Source organism: Ranitomeya variabilis, chromosome 3 (genome assembly GCF_051348905.1).
Source record: "Ranitomeya variabilis isolate aRanVar5 chromosome 3, aRanVar5.hap1, whole genome shotgun sequence".
NCBI lineage: Eukaryota > Metazoa > Chordata > Amphibia > Anura > Dendrobatidae > Ranitomeya > Ranitomeya variabilis.
The window spans coordinates 441,328,481-441,347,989 of NC_135234.1; the positions used below are offsets into that span (position 1 = coordinate 441,328,481).

General features: G+C 41.5%; 1 protein-coding gene across 1 annotated transcript in view; it reads right to left on the reverse strand.

Moving 5' to 3' along the window:
• Positions 1-3,919: 3,919 nt before the first annotated feature.
• LOC143816267 (uncharacterized) overlaps positions 3,920-19,509 on the reverse strand; it is a 657,854-nt gene continuing 642,264 nt past the window's right edge. The window contains exon 57 of the mRNA XM_077296442.1: positions 3,920-7,919. Coding sequence (XP_077152557.1) covers positions 7,162-7,919 — 758 coding nt within the window. The 3' untranslated portion in view covers positions 3,920-7,161. The remainder of the gene's footprint in view (positions 7,920-19,509) is intronic.

A 19,509-nucleotide genomic window follows, 5' to 3' on the forward strand; every position in this document is an offset into this window, starting at 1 on the left:
TACAAAACCGTTACCCTTTGCCTCTGATTCCCAAATTACTGGAGTCCGCCATGCTAAGGTGTTCTCTAAACTGGATCTTTGTGGGGCTTATAATTTGGTGCATATTCGTCTAGGGGACGAGTGGAAGACAGCATTCAGATGCCAGTATGGACACTTTGAATCTCTTGTGATGCCCTTCGGGCTTTGTAACGCCCCTGCAGCATTTCAACACCTTGTTAATGACATCTTCAGAGATTTGTTGGACCAGTTTGTGGTGATCTATTTGGACGATATACTAATCTTTTCTTACTCTCTACAGGAACATGAAGAACATGTCAAAACTGTTTTAAGACGTCTGAAAGAGAACCATCTGTATATTAAGCCGGAGAAATGCGAGTTCCATCGTTCTGAGATACAGTTCTTAGGTTATATCATCTCTCCCCAGGGGCTGAACATGGAATCTGGTAAGATTCAGGCTATCCTTGACTGGCCGGTACCCAAGAACGTTAAGCAGGTCCAACGTTTTATTGGTTTTGCAAGTTTCTACAGACGCTTCATTCAAAATTTTTCTGATATTGTCCGTCCCATTACTTCCTTGACAAAGATGGAAAAGCCCTTTAAGTGGTCATCACAGGCTCAAGAAGCTTTTGATCGGCTCAAGATCTGTTTCACATCAGCACCGCTGTTGATACACCCAGACGCAACACTTTCTTTCATTGTGGTGGTGGACGCTTCTGATAATGCTTTGGGGGCTATTCTCTCCCAAAGAACTGGAGAGAAGGGTCTGCTACATCCTTGTGCTTTCTTTTCCCATAGACTAACCTCAGCAGAGAAGAATTACGACATGGGAGACAAGGAATTGCTGGCTATTATTGCTGCTTTCAAAGAATGGAGGCATCATCTGCAAGGAGCTGCACAACAGATCATAGTGCTAACTGACCATCGCAATTAATAGTTCCTTAGATCCGCTAGATGTCTTTCTCCTCGTCAGGCTCGTTGGAACTTATTTTTAAATCAATTTAACCTTGTTATCTCGTACCATCCAGGTTCTCGTAATGGGAAGGCTGATGCTTTATCCCGAATCCATGCTGCGGATTCCGTATCTGGAGCCCCGTCCAAGACCATTCTATCTGATGCCAATTTCATCGGAGTTATTCACGATCAGGACTTGTGGAAGGAGTGCAGGGAGGCCTATGATGGTGATGTATTTCTGGCCAACCCATCTGTGAATATTAATCTTGTCTTTAAGGGTGGCATGTGGTTCAGAGATTGACGTATCTACTTCCCTGAGGTCACCCGTCTGCAGATCCTCAAGTTGGTACATGACTCTAAGTTGGCTGGTCACAGGGGGGTACAGAAGACACGAGTTCCTGAGCCAATTCTTCTGGTGGCCAACTTGCCTGAAGGATACCAAGGACTATGTTCTCTCTTGCGAGGTATGTGCTCATTACAAGACTCCTCATGTGGCACCTACGGGTCTTCTACAACCATTACCTGTTCCGTCCCGCCCTTGGGGGGTCTATATCAATGGACTTTATTGTGGAGCTGCCTACATCAGGGGGCATGAATACAATCATGATGGTAGTTGATCGCCTGACTAAAGCTGCTCATTTTGTTCCGTGCACCGGCCTCCCCTCAGCTAAAGATACAGTGAACTTGGTTATACAGAATGTCTTTCGGTTGCATGGGGTTCCGGATGAGATCAGCTCTGACCATGGAGTGCAGTTCACTTCAAGATTCTGGAAGGGGTTTTGCTCTGCACTCAATATTAATGTCTGTCTCTTTTCCGCTTACCATCCCCAGACAAATGGTCAGACTGAGCGTACCAACGAGATGCTGGAACAATATCTAAGATGCTATGTCAGCCATCTCCAGGATGATTGGTTGGAGTTGCTGCCGTTAGCCGAATTTTCATATAACAATTCTCAGAGCGCCTCCACTAAATTTACATCTTTCTTTGCCAATCTGGGTTATCATCCATGTATCTTACCTGGGTTTCCAATTAATTCTCCGGTTCCGGCAGTGGAGGAAAGGCTGACTGCGATGAGGCAAAATCTGGAGGTTCTGAAGGAATCCCTGACCATAGCTCAAGAATGTTATAAGAGATCGGCTGATAGATTCCGCAAACCTGCACCCATGTTCAAGGTAGGAGATTCCGTGTGGTTAGCAACTAAAAATCTGAAGTTAAACATTCCTTCACGAACACTTGGACAGAAATTCATTGGTCCTTTCAAGATCAACGGTATTGTGAGCTCTGTGGCCTGCCGGCTGAAGCTGCCTAGGACTATGAAGGTACACCCAGTTTTTCATGTATCTTTACTAAAGCCTGTATCTCCTAATACCTTCCAGGGACGTGTTGTTCCACCTCCGCAGCCTGTGGTGATTGCCACATGAGGAGTCGGCCGGCCGGAAAGCACAGCGGTGACGTCACTGCTGTGCTTTCCGGCTGGCGCTTACACAGTGCAGAGAAGCACAGCGCCGGGGGACAGACACCGGAATGTAAGTATGTAGTGTTTGGTTTTTTTACGTTTACGCTGGTAACCAGGGTAAACATCGGGTTACTAAGCGCGGCCCTGCGCTTAGTAACCCGATGTTTACCCTGGTTACCCGGGAACTTCGGCATCGTTGGTCGCTGGAGAGCTGTCTGTGTGACAGCTCCCCAGCGACCACACAATGACTTACCAACGATCACGGCCAGGTCGTATCGCTGGTCGTGATCGTTGGTAAATCGTTTAGTGTGAAGGTACCTTTACTTATAACATTTTTTGCCTATTCATAGGAATGCCACACACCATTTATCTCCTCGTTAGCATAGCTGCAGTAAAAAGAGGTATATTGCTTATTCACAGAGAGTATAAATCTGCCCTGGTCATGATGAACATACAGGTGAAAAACGGATTTATGTTACAGCATCAGAGCTAAATTTTGTATTTTGAACAATGCTCCAGTCTGACAATCATCACCAGGACAGATTATTTCCACTAGAAGTAAGCAAGAAATGTTTCCATTGAATGACAACAGGCAGAGATCTTAACAGTCATTAGTAATGATACCCCTGTTTTACTTTGCAGTAAAGTTGGCATTTCAGATTTCTGAGGTCAAAGTTGTGATCATATCTATTACAATTTCTAATTCAAAACTACAGTAAGTATCTTCCAGAAAAAATATTATACTTCTTTCTAATAACTGAATAAGTGCGTATTAAAATATAAACTAAAATATAAAAGAAAAAAGCCATTTTCTTTCAAGTGGCTTTTGAATATGCTTAAATAAGTTGGAGGTCAGTTAAAGTAATTCTAGAAAAGATGCTTGCCAGTATCTAAGAAATATTATACATTATGCCTCTTAAAATAGATGAGTACTTGGGAATTCAATTTTGAAGACTGCAGTAATCTTGTCTTTGACTGCATTAAAATTTAGCACTTCTTCATAATCTTGGTTGACATTAATATTCATAAAATGGCAATAAGTTCATGGACTGTCATTGTACTTTGCATTTGTGCCAAATATGCTGCCTCTCTGTGCAGTAACAGAGCTTTCACTTACAACCAGCGAAGTTGAATAGAGTTTAGTGCATCGGGATGATACATATTGATTTCCAATTCACTTCCAAAAAATGTCTCTATCATTGCCTTGAAGTCATGCAATTTGCCTTGCTTTTTACTTTAAACTAGAGACCTCAGATCACACTGTCAGAGTTAATCCTGTGGGAAATGTTCAATTAGAAATGAAATGGAAAGAATTACTGTAAATCAGCATGTAGTTAGTAGTACTGGAAATGCTATTAAATTCTCCAACTCTCATGTGAGTGAATAGAAGCTAATTTATTCTTTCCATCTCCCGGGATATGCAGTAGACGCTTAGACAATGAAATACTGCAGATTCTTTTGTGTGCTGATATTTTTAAAAGAGAAAATTTAAAAGAAATGATAAGCCCAAATAATCTAGTAATATGACAACATTTCAAGAAAAATGAAGATCAAGTGACAGCCTTTATTAGGAATCTGGACAGAATTCAAGAGAGCATATTCAAAGCTACTGTTATAATTGTAGACAACCTAATATATACTTTTTAAATCTGGAGTGCATTACCATCTCTAATCATTACATTTTAGATACTCAGAGTTAGAAGAAACCTGTCACTAAATTTTCTTAATATAAACTATGGTCATCACCTTAAATGCCTATTTTACAGAAGTCTAGCAACCTGTATATCAGTTCCCAACCTCCTATCCATAGCCAAAAAATTACCTTTGAAATCCTCCATAAAGAGAGGTCCAGTCTAATGGACATAGCTGTTATTGCTTCAGCGCCTCCTCTTTCCTCACAATCACCATCCTGCTGGCCTCATGCGGATGATGCAACCTACGTCATTTACAAAGTATCTTTGCTTGCACCCTTAAGCAGCTGTTTTTATCTCTACCCTGCAAAGGGAAGAGCAAAGTACTGTAATGCACCTGTGCCAAGAGAGTCCAGAGAGCGACGATGACCTAGAAGAAGGCCAACACATGCAGGGCAGTGCGAAATACCCTGCACAGGAGCATGATTGAGGACACTTGTGTGGATAATGTAGGATGAATCATTCACATGAAGTAAGCACAAAGGTGGCAATTGTGAGGAGAGAGGAGACGTCAAAGCAAAACCAGCAATGCCCATCAAACCAGACCGCGTCATATGCAAAGGAGGTTGTAGACTTGTATACAGTTTGCAAGACTATTGTAAAACAGTCATTAAAGATGGTGGCCATAGTTAATATTGGGAAACCTGGTGACAGGTTCCATTTAACATTTACAGTGCCTTGTGAAAGTATTCGGCCCCCTGGAACTTTTCAACCTTTTCCCACATATCATGCTTCAAACAAAGATACCAAATGTAAATTTTTGGTGAAGAATCAACAACAATTGGAACCCAATTGTGAAGTTGAACGAAATTTATTGGTTATTTTAAATTTTTGTGGAAATTCAAAAACTGAAAAGTGGGGCGTGCAATATTATTCAGGCTAACACGGTACCAAGATATATATCTTTCCTGTACTTGTACAATAAATTTAAAACTTGGTGTGTTTTAAAAGAAAATTGTCACTAGATTTTTGAACCTTCAAAACATCAGCATGGCGGCATACTTCTGCGGATGTACATAAGGACAGAAATGTCCAGGAAGGATGGGAAATTTTGAAAAAAATGATTCTCAAAGCACAATCCTTAACAATCCATAAAAGAGGGAAGAATAGGAAGCATTTAAGGAAACAGAGAACTTAATGCTATAAAGGAAGAAATAATTTTTTATCATGTGGAAAGAGAGAGGCATATCTAAAGAAGAATATAATGCTGTCTGCAAAACCTGCGGAGCACGCATCAGATTATCTAAGGCTGATAATGAATTAAGGCTTCCAAGATACATCAAAAGCAATACGAAGGGATTTTTGGGGTATGTCAAAAGTAAAAGAAGTCAAAAATATTATAGGATTTTTACAGGTTGAATATGGTAAAGTGGGAAAAAATGATGTTGAGAAGACCAATCTTTTAAATTTCCATTTTTCATCTGTTTACTCTTAGAAAGTAAATGTAACATCATCAACTGATTTTCACTGTACTATTGAAAGAATAGAAGAATCCACACTATCTATAAACAGAGAGATGATGAGGAAAAACTTAGCTAACATAAATGAATTCAAGTCTCCAGGTCCAGATTAATTACATTCTATGGTACTGAAGGATATAGCAGAGAAAATTATTGAATTACACTCCATAATCTTTGAAAATTCTTTGAGAACATGAGAAGTCCCAGAGTGAATATTGTCCCTATCTTCAAAAAGGGGAAGAAGGTGGTTCCAGGGAATGATAGGCCTGTGAGCATGACTTCTATACCAGGAAAGATATGCGAACAAATTATTAAACAACATGTATGTAAGTACCTTTATGAGAATTAAGAGATTAATCAGAGCCAGCATGGGTTTGTAACTAATAAGTCATGTCAGTCTATGACAGAATCACTGACTGGGTGGATCAGGGAACTGCAGCAGATATAGTATATACTGACTTCAGCAAAGCATTTGACAAAGTATCTCATACCGTTCTTATTGGAAAAAATGACCAAGTATGGAATGGACAAGGCAACTCTTAGATGGATTCATAACTGGTTTAGTGATCAGACCCAAAGAGTGGTCATAAATGGCTGCACACCAGTTGTAAGAAAGTCTCAAATGGGGTACCAAATGGCTCTGTCCTGGGCCCTGTGTTGTTCAACATCTTTATCAATGACTTAGATGAAGGAATTGAGGGTAAACTGATTAAATTTGCTGATGACACAAAGCTAGGAGGGATAGCTAATACTAGAGAAGAGAGAGGATTAAAAAAGATCTAAACAAACTGGAAATGTTGTCAGCAACTATCAGAATGGTTTTAACATTAAGAAATGCATAGTCTGCCATCTGGGCAAGAAAAATGAAAAAAGCATATGCAGAATGGGAGGAAAAGAGCTAAGCCACAGTGCATGTGACAAAGACTTGGGTATACTAATAAATCACAGACTGAAAATGAGTCAACAGTGTGATGCAGCAGCAAGAAAGGTAAACACAATTCTAGGTTGCATTAACAGAAGCACGCAGTCTAAATCATATAAAGTAATTATTCCCCTCTACTCCTCTTTGGTCAGACCTCATCTGGAATACTGTGCCCAGTTTTGGGCACCACATTTTAAAAAAGACATCAACAAACTGGAGCAAGTTCAGAGAAGGGTGTCTTGGTAAATACAGCTGCCTTTTTTTCTGCGTTATTTTTCTAAATATGCCCTAGTAAAAAGTCCCTGTTTTAGAATTATGTATAAAAACTAGGTATAATACAGTGTACACTGTATATAAATTACTGCATTTATTATTACATAAGCTGCATCAGTACATGCATAGAGTGCACATAAAGCCAGTGCCAGTACACCTTACTTTACAGCACATGCTATGTATGTTACTGGATTCTCTGATAATTTACATGCAGCATACACTGTACTATACCTTCTGATTATACAAAATCCTATTTTCCAGCAGCATAACCATGTGATGGTGGCTTAGTGTAATAAAATCTAGTGAGTTTCCCTTTAACATCATTTATAGACTGCATTACATTACAATACTTTTTTATTTTCTCCAGAATTTGATATTATCTTTTCTTTTGCATATATTTTAACTTTTCACAAGTTGTCCTCACTCTCCTGGTGGATAACATCTTGCTCACTTGTGTCATCATTAGCATTAATATGTGTGCTGTAAGGTTTTTGATCTACGTTTTCTTCATGATTTTTTAGTGAGTCCTCATCAGAATTATATCTTGCTTGTTTTCCAGAAATTTCAAAATCATTACTGTTCTCCAAAACTTCAGGAATGGTATCTTGTGTCTTCATGTCAAAGTTCCTTTTGAACTCTATATTTTCAGACTCATGAAAATGGCCATTGTTATCACTATGGTTGTTACCAGGGTGCTCATAATCAGACTTCTTTGTATGCAGCATTAATTCTTCTTTAATGAAGAGATCATTTTCAAACAATGCCTTTGTATCAGAGTCCATGTAATCTGTTTCTTCTGTCAAACCTGTGTTCGCAGCCTTGCTGTCATCTTTTTCACCTGGAACAGAGTCTATCTGATGTCCAATGCTTACATCTTCCCCAATGAGATTTTCATCTTCCTGATATGATTCTGCAATTTTACCAGAAACCATTACATTTTGCTCATCATTAGTTTCTATTTCCAAGTCTCGAATAGAGTCTATGTGATGTCCATTGTTTGCATTTTCCCTGATGAGCTTTTCATCTCCCTGATTTGAGTCTATATTTTTACCAGTAACCATTAAGTTTTGCTCAGTATTAGCATCAATTTCCAAATTTTCCTTAGATTTTTCAGACTTCTCAATTCCATCATTATGGGTTGGAGTGCTATCTGAAGAAGGAATATCTGTAAAAAAAAATTTAAAGCATTATGTGAAATCATTTTTTCTAATATTATTATTATTTATATTTGAATGTTTTACATAGTTCCATACTGGAGCATTACATTATCAGAATTACAATAGATGCAGACAAGTGAAACTGTGTTTACAAGCCGTACCCATGTCAGCTTAAACTCCGTGGAAATAGGTCTAGATATGTCAAGTGAAAGAGGAGTTGAAGTACAGGTTGGTGCACTGTTAAGGGGGTTCTCCATTGGAAAGAAGTTATCAGCTATCCATGGGATGCCCAATATTAGTCAGAATGGGTAACTGTTATCCCCATTAGAATGCAGCAGCAGTGGGTATGCTTAACTGCCACTCCATTAATTCTTTATGGGGTTGCTGAACACTACACTTAGCTTTTTCTAGCAGCCCCATAGAGAATGAATGGAGCTGCAGTTGGACATGCAAACTGCTCTATTCTGTTCCATTCTAACAGGTTTAAAAATACTCATTCTGCTAAACATGTGGGATTCCAGTAGTCACACACACCCCGATCAATTAGCTATCGCCTTTCCTTTAGATAGGTGAAAACTTGCTTTCAATGGAAATCCCTTTGAAGCCTGGTTACCCATATATACTCGAGTATAAGCCGAGATTTTCAGCCCAAATTTTTGGGCTGAAAGTGCCCCTCTCGGCTTATACTCGAGTTATGATCGGCGGTGGGGTCGGCGGGTGAGGGGGAGAGAGGACTGTTGCATACTCACCTAGTCCCGACGCTCCTGGCACTCCCCCTGCCCGTCCCACGGTCTTCGGTGCCACAGCTCTTCCCCTGTTCAGCGGTCACGTGGGACCACTCATTAAAGTTATGAATATGGACTCCACTCCCATAGGGGTGGAGCCGCATATTCATTTCTCTAATGAGCGGTAACGGTGACCACTGACAGAGGAAGAGGCTGTGGCACCCGGAGACCAGCTGTCCGGGATAAGGAGCCCGGGACGCCGGGAGCAGGTAAGTATGTCATAGTTACCTGTCCACGTTCCACACGCCGGGCGCCGCTCTGTTTTCCCATCCTCTTGCAGTGACTGTGCAGGTCAGAGGGTGCGATGTCGTACTAATCTGCGCGCCGCCCTCTGCCTGAACAGTCAGTGCGGAGAGACGCCAAGACGGGACGCTGAGGAGCTGCGGGCAGCAAGAGAGGTGAGTATGTTATTTTTTTTTTTATTGCAGCAGCAGCATTATATATGGCACAGCTTTATAAGGAGCATCTATGGGGCCATACTGAACGGTGCAGAGCATTCTATATGGCACAGCTTTATAAGGAGCATCTATGGGGCCATACTGAACGGTGCAGAGCATTATATATGGCACAGCTTTCTATGGAGCATCTATGGGGCCATAATGAACGGTGCAGAGCATTATATATGGCACAGCTTTATGTGGAGCATCTATGGGTCCATAATGAACGGTGCAGAGCATTATATATGGCACAGCTTTATGTGGAGCATCTATGGGACCATAATGAATGGTGCAGAGCATTATATATGGCACAGCTTTATGTGGAGCATCTATGGGACCATAATGAACGGTGCAGAGCATTATATATGGCACAGCTTTATGTGGAGCATCTATGGGACCATAATGAATGGTGCAGAGCTTTATATATGGCACAGCTTTATGTGGAGCATCTATGGGACCATAATGAATGGTGCAGAGCATTATATGTGGCACAGCTTTATATGGAGCATCTATGGGGCCATAATGAACAGTATGGAGCATCTATTTTTATTTTTGAAATTCACCGGTAGCTGCTGCATTTTCCACCCTAGGCTTATATTGAGTCAATAAGTTTTCCCAGTTTTTTGTGGCAAAATTAGGGGGGTCGGCTTATACTCGGGTCGGCTTATGCTCGAGTATATACGGTATATCTTTGTTGAGAGGGGATAGATTCCAGAAAGTGTTTCAAAGTTTGGAGGGATGTGGAATGATGGGTGGAAGGAGGGAGGTAATTTCAGAAGAGATTGATGTGGGATTGACTAACCATCTAAAGTGTATAGGGGCCTCGCTACTTTACCATGGCAGATTATATTTTGGATTCAAATACACTTTTGTTCTGCAGATGGAAGTATTCATCAGTCGTTGCCTGCACTGTAAATAAAACAAATTTTTTTAAAAATGACAAGGGGTCTACTTTTGATAACCAGCATTGCATAGCTGACAGCTCCAGACAGCAACTCTCAGCTGTCTGCTTTTTCTTGGCTGGTTATCAAAAATAGAGGGGTCTCCATGCTGTTTTTTTAAATTATAATTTTTGACAAACAGCCATGCTAAAGCAGCTATTGCCCCCCAGCCTAAAAATAGCAGTGCGCAACTGCTCACAAAAAGGTGCATCTATTAGATGAAGAGGGTACATTGGGAATAGAACTGGCTGCACAAAGACCAAGGGGCATGTTCAGGAGATGGCCGCACCAGGACTAAGGGAGTTTGGGAACAGGACTGGCTGCACCAGGATCGGGGACAATGTTCTGGACCATGGCCACACAGACTAGGGGAGTTCAGGAACAAGACTGGCATCACCAAGACCACAGATTTGGGTTCAGAACCTGGCCACACCAGGACTAGGGATTCGGATTCAGAAACTGGCCACATCGGGACCATGGATTTGGGTTCAGGGCACTGGCCATACCAGGCCCAGGGATTCTGGTTCAGGGCACTGACCACACCAGGACTAGAGGACCTAACAACTCTCTAGTACACTAGAAGGGGAGACTACATACTAATGAATGCTGTTGCTTTGGCTACTACCTAAGGGAAAAGGAGCCTTTTATGCAGGATGACTCTCAGCAATTGGCTTTGAGCCATCTTGTAGGTGAACTAATTATACTAAATGCCTCTCAGGAACAGGCTGAGAGCATTTCACTATATGTGAGACTTTTTCTCACGGTGCCAGCTGTGATCTCACGGAGGTCACCGCAGTTCATTGGCCCGGCTCAAAGCCTCAGTGACTTGCATCTTAATAGGCACCTCTCCATTATTAACTGCTGGGCAAAGGTAACATCAACCCCACAAATATGAACTCCTCTTGCCACCATCACAAGGCAAGTAGGAAGAGCCAGGATAAGCACAAGAATTGGTGGATCTACTAGATGCACCTTTTCTGGGGCGACTGCTATTATTAGGCTGAGGGGGCAATATCCATGGCCCCTTACCAGCCTGAAAATACCAGCCCCCGGCTGCCTGCTTTAGCTTGGCTTTTTGTAAAAAATGAGGGGGACCCAATGCATTTGTTTCTTAATTATAAATTTAAATAATTTTATAAAACATTGCATGGACTCCTCTATTCTTGATAACCAGCCATTACAAAGCTGACAGCTTAGGGTTGCAGCCCGGAGCTGTCTGTTTTGCCATGCTGATTATCAAAAATAGCAAGACCTCAAGTCATTTTTTTACAAAAAAATATTTATTTATAGCATAGGCGCTGGCTGACAAATACTCCCATCGGCTGCCTCTGCACTCGCTATTATTAGCGGCAGTACGGGTAGGCTGATGGGAGTAGTACTTTCTCATACACTAATGCCTCTGTGACTCAAAGTAAACTTTTTACCACCGATCACAGCTGCTGGCTCATGCTGTAATCTCACCGCCAATCAGTGTCGCCAGTGTTTCTCTCACTGTCCTCTAGATGACACCCAATGTAGTACTCCTACACTCATAAAAGCTCTGCACACAGTGCAGGGCCAAAAATTACAAGCAGGGTAATCCATACACCCTTGAAGGCACCAACTGTAGAACCTCATTCAAATATTGTGAATAAAGTGTAATTGTGGTACTCATGGACTCATAAAGGCTCTGCACACAGTGCAAAACCAGAAAAAAATTAAAATGAGGGTCATTCATACACCCTTGAAGGCACAAAATGGAGTGCCTCATAAAAAAATTAACAAGGTGTAGTTGTGGCACTTCTGCACCAATAAAGACTTTGCAGAGAGTGCAAGGCCAGAAAAAAAAATTATAATGAGGGTTATCCAGTCATCCATGGACCCTTGAAGGAAACAACTGGGGGGTATCATTCAAAGATTTTGAAAGTGTAGTTGATGTACTCCTACACTCAAAGACTTTGCACAAAGTGAAAAGACAGTAAAAGATGACATGGAGGGTAATACAGTAATCCATAGACCCTTGATGGCTACAATTTGCGGACCTTATTTAAATATTATGATAGTGTATTTGGTGTACTCCTACACTCATAGGCATTTTACAAAGTGCAAATCCAGGAGGAAGTGATAAGGAGGATAATACAGTAATCCTCTTCAGGTGTCCATTTCTTCTTCTTCTTCGGAAGGCTGGAGGGACTGACTCCACCTGCTTTCTTTTTGGTAGGTGCCTAGGCTGTAAGTGACCCGGCTTTTGCCAGTGCCGCAGCCCCCGACAAGCAGAAATGGGTGACAGCCCCTGTTTCACCTGCACCATCGTCTCATCCCAGACAGGAGGTGGGGAACTCAAGGACAATCTCTCGGGGGTGGTAGCCCTGTCTCTTGCCACCTCGAGGACCCTCTACCAGGCCCATTAATTTTTCAAGAAGGTTTCATCCTGCTCCCTGGTTCCAGCCATCAGTTCTTGCAGCGTTCGAAGCAAGCAGTGTTTCATCTCTACTGCCTGCTGGTTGAAGATATGATGGCGGGTCACAAAATATTCTATAGAACCCCATCTCTGCTGTTGTCATACACAGCAACCTCCCTCTGGGATGCCAACTCTCAGTACCTTGCAGCTGGCGAGCCCATTAGCATGTCTCCAGCCATGCTCCTGGCTTGCCTCCTCTCTTCTGATCAGCCTAGGCCCTTCAGTCTGCTCACTAATTGCTGGATCATGACTCTCCCATTTGCAGTCCACAAGAATCTGATACAAATAGCAGATACAAATAGTAAAGCACAAGATTAGCCCTTACAAGGACTGTTAGTATGATGGTTCAGCATCGGCACCAGTATCAACACTAGAGGCCTCTGATTAGTTAACCCTTGCACACAGACCTGGATAACTGCTCTCTCCCTCCAATCACAAGTGTCCCTGAGCAGCGCAATGGCATCAATCCTCGCATGTTTATTGGCTGTGTAACAGACGACAAACATACGGAGCAGGAATTCGAGCTACAAATCTGAACACGAGCCAATGCTCGTCGAGTGCCAAGCACATCCGAGCACCCAGATACTCGAGTAATATCCAAATATCACCGAGCATGCTAATCTCTACCAATTACTCATAAGCGCTATATTTCATAGAGAAATAGCAAATTATAGGAAAATGAAAAGATTATTAAACTCAAATATACACTAAAAGCTGCAAGAGAGAGAGAACAAACGTCTATATAAAGCTATGTAGGTGTTCTACCTTATGAATAGTGATATTCATTGAAGATAAGGCATTTCATGAAGATATACACTCACCGGCCACTTTATTAGGTACACCATGCTAGTAACGGGTTGGACCCCCTTTTGCCTTCAGAACTGCCTCAATTCTTCGTGGCATAGATTCAACAAGGTGCTGGAAGCATTCCTCAGAGATTTTGGTCCATATTGACATGATGGCATCACACAGTTGCCGCAGATTTGTCGGCTGCACATCCCAAAGATGCTCCATACAAGGCAGGATGGATCCATGCTTTCATGTTGTTTACGCCAAATTCTGACCCTACCATCCGAATGTCGCAGCAGAAATCGAGACTCATCAGACCAAGCAACGTTTTTCCAATCTTCTACTGTCCAATTTCGATGAGCTTGTACAAATTGTAGCCTCAGTTTCCTGTTCTTAGCTGAAAGGAGTGGTACCCGGTGTGGTCTTCTGCTGCTGTAGCCCATCTGCCTCAAAGTTCGACGCACTGTGCGTTCAGAGATGCTCTTAGGCCTACCTTGGTTGTAACGGGTGGCGATTTGAGTCACTGTTGCCTTTCTATCAGCTCGAACCAGTCTGCCCATTCTCCTCTGACCTCTGGCATCAACAAGGCATTTCCGCCCACAGAACTGCCGCTCACTGGATTTTTTTTCTTTTTGGGACCATTCTCTGTAAACCCTAGAGATGGTTGCGCGTGAAAATCCCAGTAGATCAGCAGTTTCTGAAATACTCAGACCAGCCCTTCTGGCACCAACAACCATGCCACGTTCAAAGGCACTCAAATCACCTTTCTTCCCCATACTGATGCTCGGTTTGAACTGCAGGAGATTGTCTTGACCATGTCTACATGCCTAAATGCACTGAGTTGCCGCCATGTGATTGGCTGATTAGAAATTAAGTGTTAACAAGAAGTTGGACAGGTGTACCTAATAAAGTGGCCAGTGAGTGTATGTTGCCTTAATGATTGCTTCATGAGATGAAAATCTTTTTATTATCCTTTATTTGTTGATATACTTTATTTTAAACTAGAACAAAGGTTATCTAACAGCAATACCAATGCCAAATAATAGTAAAGTAAGCAATAGTAAAGTAAGTACTGCACTGTATGAGTCTATAAACAGGAGCCATAGGGATGACAATGTGGAACTTCAACTGTGTGAAGCAAGCAAAAGCACCTAAAGTATTTCCATACAACTGCTCTAATTAAAATGGATCTTACGTTTACTAATTTAGTTATCAGAAATATTTTACACTTTTGCCAATTGGTAACAAAAGGATGCAAACATGAATGGCAAAATGATACACTGTACGAGAGGAACCAAATCGTCATATTGTCCTGGTCATAGTCAAGGACAGAGTCAATATTTGGAAAGACGTGCTGTATGGATGGAAACATTTCAGCAGGACTGCTGTAATGCCACTGTCAGCGCCCCCCGCATGACTCTCCTCCCTCCCCCATACAGGGACGCTGACATACTCACCGCCTTGGCTGCACAGTGTGTCCCTCGGCCTAGTGCGTGCTCACGCTGCTCTGTTCTCTGTGAAGAGGTGTTGAGCTCAGACATTTTTGCAGACAGTCCTTGCAGGCTTGAAGAAGAGAGTGCATAAGGTGGGATACTGTAACACTACTGTCAGTGCCCCCGCATGGCTCTCCTCCTTCCTCCATGCAGAGTTGCCAACATACTCACTGCCAGAGCCGTGCGACGTGTACCTTGGTAATCTCCCTGCGTCCTGGTTCTCTGTGTTCTCGGTGACGTGCTGCCCTGTTCTTAAAGGACCAGCATATGCACTTGCAAGATGGCTCCCTGACAATAACTGGTAGACATCTTGTATAAAGGGCACCCTCTCCAGTAGAAAGGTGCAGAATAGTGATGAGCGAGTGTACTCGTTGCTCGGGTTTTCACAAGCACGCTCGGTTGGTCTCCGAGTACAGTGCCTTGCGAAAGTATTCGGCTCCCTGGAACTTTTCAACCTTTTACCACATATCATGCTTCAAACATAAAGATACCAAATGTAAATTTTTGGTGGAGAATCAACAACAAGTGGAACACAATTGTGAAGTTGAATGAAATTTAATGGTTATTTTAAATTTTTGTGGAAACATTTTCATTCAACTTCACAATTGTGGTCCACTTGTTGTTGATTCTTAACTAAAAATTTACATTTGGTATCTTTATGTTTGAAGCATGATATGTGGGAAAAGGTTGAAAAGTTCCAGGGAGCCGAATACTTTCGCAAGGCACTGTTTTGTGACTGCTCGGAGATTTAGTTCTTGTTGACACAGCTGCATGATTTACAGCTACTAGCCAGCCTGAGTACATGTGGGGGTTGCCTGGTTGCTAGGGAATCCCCACATGTAATCAAGCTGTCTAGTAGCCGCAAATCATGCAGCTGTGACAAGGAAAACTAAATATGTGAGCACTCACAAATACTCGGAGACCACCCGAGCAACGAGTACACTCGCTCATCACTAGTTCAGAAGCAAAAAACTGTCCTTAGTGTGCTAGTGGCGCAACTAGTGAGTTGTTAGATCCCGTGGTCCTGGTGCGTCCAATCCTAAACCTTGTCCCGTGATCCGTGTGCTGCATTTGCCTGAAACCCTCTCTGTGAGGCCAGTGCCTGAACCTTGTCCCCCAGTCTGTGTGCAACCAGTACCTGAATCAGTATCCAAGACCTGTGTGTCTGTGTGCAACCAGTACCTGAATCAGTATCCAAGACCTGTGTGTCTGAACGTATGCCTGAGTAATCCTTGTATCCGAACTTTCCAATCAGTCTCCAAATCAGCCCTGTCTAAGACTCCATGTCAGCAACCGTTCTACCCTTGGATCCTGAACCTAGAAGTATGAACGGAGTCCGAGTCCATGTCCATAACCGTTTTACAGAGGATGCAGAAGTTAGTAGTTTGAACAGAGCCCAAATCCTACCCTGGGGTCAGCAGCTGCAGGACCAGGAACCGTCTAGGAGTGGTACCTGGTGACTACCTGCAGCTCAAGCCGGACTCCACCATCAGCAGCTCCAGTGAACACCAGGTAGCTGTTTAGCTATGCCCTCTTGGCAAGCCCTGCCCTGTGGCACAGTGGGTTCACGAACCACGTGTGCCAACCTGCATGGGTAACAACTGGATACTACGTACTTTGACAGTTCTAAAATAATATGCTTAAACTAAAAGAAGCAATTGAGCTCACATTAAAACCCGATAAAAGTGACTGGAAGGCAAAATAATCTGACACATGTGCGAACTCTCCTGAGTTCTGTCAGACAACATGTAGATCTATTTCAGTTGACAGTCTAACGCAAATGACACATGATTGTTGATGGAGATAAAGATCTGGTATTACTGATTTCGGACTGGCGATCAATTGTTTTCTAGAAATAAGCAAAGACCAGAGATGTCTGGCGACGACTCTGTCATAGAGAATGCAGGGTATTTGGGAAAGTGAGCGCTTCCATATATGAGAGCGTTGACAGACAGTTGCCGGCCAAATGAGTGGCTGCATCATTGTTCAGTCAACAGCAATCTAATAGAGGGACTTTATAGCTAAAAGGAACATAAGGGTTGTACTTGGCTTTCTCATGTAGCCCCACAGACAATCAATGGAGGTGAGGTCAAATATGTGCACCTTTTGTGCATTTTAGAAGGGACTCTTCAGATCACAGTTACCAGGATTTGGAGCTTCAGAGCCCAAGTTAATCATCCCCTATCCTATACATAAGAGATAGCTTTGAAATCTGTGAATATCTCTTTAATAGCAATGCTATAATCACCCATATCACAGATTACCCAACCATCTGTACAACTTGAATGAACATATATTTTCAATATTTTGGTATGACATTTTTATTCAACAAAATATTGTAAAAAAAAGAGTAATGGAAATTAAAAACAGCTGTAAACAGGATTGTTCAGCCTCATGTGTATCAATAAAATGCCCTGACATTGGCACTCATGTTTACAGAGGCGATTGTGTGCACTGTGGAGCTTGAAACAGATAGAGATCAAATGTAAAGTCTGTAAATGGAATAAAAGCATAAACATAGAAGGACGAGAGCACCCGCAGGCACACTCTGAGCTGGGAATGCTTCAGCACTTTTGTCATCCATTTGATTTGGCTCATATAGTAACAGATGAGTGGTGGAAAACTGGATTTATCCTCAGATAATCAAATAAGGATACAAAGGTTTATATCATATTTGTTCATTTAAATGGAGGGTCATGTCAAGGAAGACTGAAAGGGAAAACAGCCATGCCTGATGGTGCATAAAGCTGCCTACTAAAAAGATATATTGTGTTTCTCAATAACAATACACACTCACGATGCTGGTTTTCTTATTCTACATTTAATGAATGTCTTGCCTCGTTGTATTTATTTGATTTTTCACAGCTAACACAACACATGCCTATGGCAGATTTTTACATCCAAATTGTCATAATCAGATAATCTCGGGTAGTCAGATGTTCCTAATTAGAACCAAACAGGGACCAGGTAGTTAAAGCTTTTTTCAAGAAACATTAATGAATTCTATAGGGAACTGCCTTGTGAGCAATCACACAATATTAGAAATAATACTAACAGAAATGTGCCAGTTTGAAATGTCAGTTTTTTCAGTACGTGTGTATCCTTTATTTTTACAGATAGATCATGGACCCATTACAATGCGCCTTTTCATGTTTTCACATGTCCTTTTTTTTTAGAAGAAGTCAGTGGCTCCATATAAAAACTGGATGCTTCAGCAAGGCTGGAATTGAACAGGTTAATCTTTGCAAAGGACATATGAATCAAGCCACATACAAGGTTATCCTGGAAAAACAGTTGATTCCTTCTGCTCAGGCAATGTTCCCCAACTCTGAGGACTGTTTTTTCCAGGAGGACAATGCGCCATGCCACACAGCTAGGTCAATCATGGTGTGGATGAAGGACCACCACATCAAATCCCTGTCATGGCCAGACCAATCTCCAGGCCTGAACCCCGCTGAAAACCTCTGGAATGTAATCAAGAGGAAGATGGATAGTCACAAGCCATCAAAGAAGAACTGCTTAAATTTTTGTACCAGGAATGGCATAAGGCCACCCAAAAGCAGTGTGAAAGACTGGTGGAAAGCATGCCAAAACGCATGAAGGCTGTGATTTAAAAATCAAGGTTATTCCACCAAATATTGATTTCTGAACTCTTCCTGAGTGAAAACATTAGTATTGTTGTTTCTAAATGATTATGAACTTGTATTTTTTTGCATTATTTGAGGTCTGCAAGCAATGCTTTTTTTGTTATTTTGTCCATTTCTCATTTTCAGAAAATAAATACAAAATGTATTGCTTGGTACTTTGGAGACATGTTGTCAGTAGTTTATAGAATAAAAGAACAATTTACATTTTACTCAAAAATATACCTATAAAGAGAGAAATCAGACAAACTGAAAATTTAGCAGTGGTCTCTTAATTTTTGCCAGAGCTGTAATGTAACCATGAAAAAAAATGGAAACTACACGTACTGGAAACTGTGTGAATGAATGTAATATAATAATAATAATAATAATAATAATAATAATAATGAAGCCTATTGGGTAAGAGAAGCTAAGAATTTTTTTTTCATGTAGAATTTTAAAATTGACATATGGACCAAAACTAGTCCAACACATTGGAAAAAATTACAAACCATTTTTCAAATATAAGAAATAAAAACTGATATTTAAAAATGAGCCTACATGTTGTTATAAGGCTAGGACTACATCTAGACATTTTATCACTGACTACAAAACAATTACTATCTTCTTCTCTTTGTTTGAACATATACTAGAATTGCTAAATTTCTTTCTTTGAACTTCCAGCACTTTTTTGCATATGTATACATAACTTAATTACATTATTTCTTAGTCTGATTTGTACTCTTTGGTCTAACTTTATTCATGTGATCAAATTTGAGTACCACAATTCATTTTTGGCACATTGCCACATTACTTTGCACATATTTATTGTCATGATTCCTCTGCTCAGTGTGTCTTTGACACAGTGACATAGTTTAGTCGTCCAATCTACTGCAGGGGCATGCTGAGCTGTCAATATTTTGATTTACAGCTCAAAAATCCAGTCTGAGACTGGGAGGTGCTGAGCTTCCTTCAGGTATTCCCTGTTTAAAGTAACTACCCAGCTTATATTGCTGTGCTCTGTTTGCTGATCTATTGTTGCCTGACCTTGGATCTCGTTCTGACCATCCATTTGCCTAGCCCCTTTGCA